Consider the following 1989-nt stretch of genomic DNA (forward strand, 5'->3'; position numbering starts at 1 on the left):
GTATTATATATCGTGCTTAGCCTCTCTATCCTTTGAATTGAGGTATAGTTTGCTTATATCTCACCATTCAAGATCCTACAAATAAATTTGTTATCCATGGTATTTTATCATGTATGATTATTGTTTGTTGTTTGTTGCAAGTTATGTATTATGAAAGACACATGAAGGCGCACATGCATAATCCTACATAAACGCATCTTTGATATGTAGTTTTAAGTTATCGTGATTGATACTTTCTCATGTGGCCTATGGGCAATAAATAATTCATGAGTCCACTCTTTGTGTGCCCGGTGCTTTTACTGACTTGAGGTGCCTCTAACACACAATACAATATATATATATATATATATATATATATATATATATATGTATGTATATACTATACTTGCTATATATTATAAAACATTTAGGAAGAATAGCTTAAAGTTTCTTTTTTGATTTTAAGAGTTTTATAATCTTCTATTCATATGGTACAATACCTAATGCATTTATTTTAGGTAATTACAATTTTTTTAAAGGGTAAAATGGTTATTTAGTCGATAGCTCTACATTCGGTTCATTTCATTCAATCCAGTAAGTTATAACCAATCATACATGTATTTAAATGAGCATATTACATCAAATGTTATTTTATTTTAGTTTTTTCTTAACATTTTTTAAATCTATTTAAATTTTGTTATTTTGGTCAAGCCAGTACTATTAAAGTCGGAAATAGTGCAGACACCAGTTATCCCGTAGACACCGTATCTAATGACACAAATGTAATCATGCACAGTATTAAATATTAATAGTGGGCTTGTTGTATAGGTTGGATAAGACGCAACATCGGTTATCCCGTTACGTTGCGCTGGTATCGTGCTAGATGTTGCCATGTTGGAGAACTAGTACTTACTTGGAACGTGCCATAAGATGTGTTAATGGCTCATTTTCTTTTCGTTGGACTTGCTTTTTAAATTTATAAATATTTACTAGGGTGTCAGTTTACATTAACGAAAAAAAAACCACCTTGCATACATAAAATCTCGCTATAATTTGCGAGCAGCCTACTAGCCAGTTCATAAATTTATACTATGGATGCATTCAATATAAATTTGTACACATTTTTTATATTAGATACAACTAGAGAAAAAGAGGGGCAAATTATATGGTTGATATTTGTATCACAAAAACAAAAGAACAAATAAATGCTTATATATTGAACGGAACTCATGGTATAAAGTAACAACTTCACACGCTATGCACTTAGTCCTTCTTTCAATTTCTCTAACAAATCAGTATATAACCGGCTTATCTGAATTAGCAGCCCAAACACCTCCTTCCCTAAGATACTGCATGTACCTCGAGAACTCGGGTTTAGCAGTCACCTTCTTCCTACGGCTCTTTCTCTCAAACAAGCTAAAAAGCGGATCGAGTTTGCTCGCCTTCTTTGCCTTCTTCTCTATTGACTCTACTTTCGGCGGTTTTTTAGGTTCCAACACGACTTTCACCGGTTTATCACCAAAGAAATGTGTAGGCAACGTTGTGGACCGGAACATCTTAGGGTCCGAGGAAAATATTAATGGATCGACATCGGATTCGCTGACTAGGGGCTCGTATACCCGGTGAACTTTCCTTAAACTCATGGCTCTAAACATGGTTCCTGAATTGTGTAGGGAAAGAGTTGGAAAGTTGATGGTTATATAGGTGTGGAAAGATTTTTCAAAGTTTGTAAATTGGTCGTGTATGGTTGGCGTTAAGATGAGGTAACGTTCTAGGAAGTTGTGTGTGATGTGAGATTTTCTGAATAAATTGTATATTGATATATTCTTTTGTCTTCCTCTAGTTAACATGACTTATGACCGTGTGTTTATTATATTACAAACTTGTGAATCTGGACCTTTGACAATTTATATCATATGAGATAACACCTTTGATATGGTAAACGTTTGATTTAAGAAATAATGTATTAAAAGTTAAAACTATTAGTATTTATCATTTATTAAGTAACCT

At 33.0% G+C, this 1989-nt stretch overlaps 1 protein-coding gene across 1 annotated transcript; it reads right to left on the reverse strand.

Annotated features, from left to right (window-relative positions):
• Positions 1-1271: 1271 nt before the first annotated feature.
• Positions 1272-1622, reverse strand: LOC143630303 (uncharacterized). Its single transcript, XM_077099359.1, has one exon. The coding sequence runs from the start codon at positions 1620-1622 to the stop codon at positions 1272-1274; it is 351 nt and encodes a 116-aa protein (XP_076955474.1).
• Positions 1623-1989: the final 367 nt, after the last annotated feature.

This window comes from Bidens hawaiensis, unplaced genomic scaffold (genome assembly GCF_021521415.1).
Source record: "Bidens hawaiensis isolate Kalapana, Puna unplaced genomic scaffold, B.hawaiensis_p1.1 tig00005637_1, whole genome shotgun sequence".
Classification (NCBI taxonomy): domain Eukaryota; kingdom Viridiplantae; phylum Streptophyta; class Magnoliopsida; order Asterales; family Asteraceae; genus Bidens; species Bidens hawaiensis.

What these genes read in the sequence shown, in the direction of transcription:
- LOC143630303 (XM_077099359.1), bottom strand. Translation starts at nt 1,622, where the DNA reads ATGAGTTTAAGGAAAGTTCACCGGGTATACGAGCCCCTAGTCAGCGAA.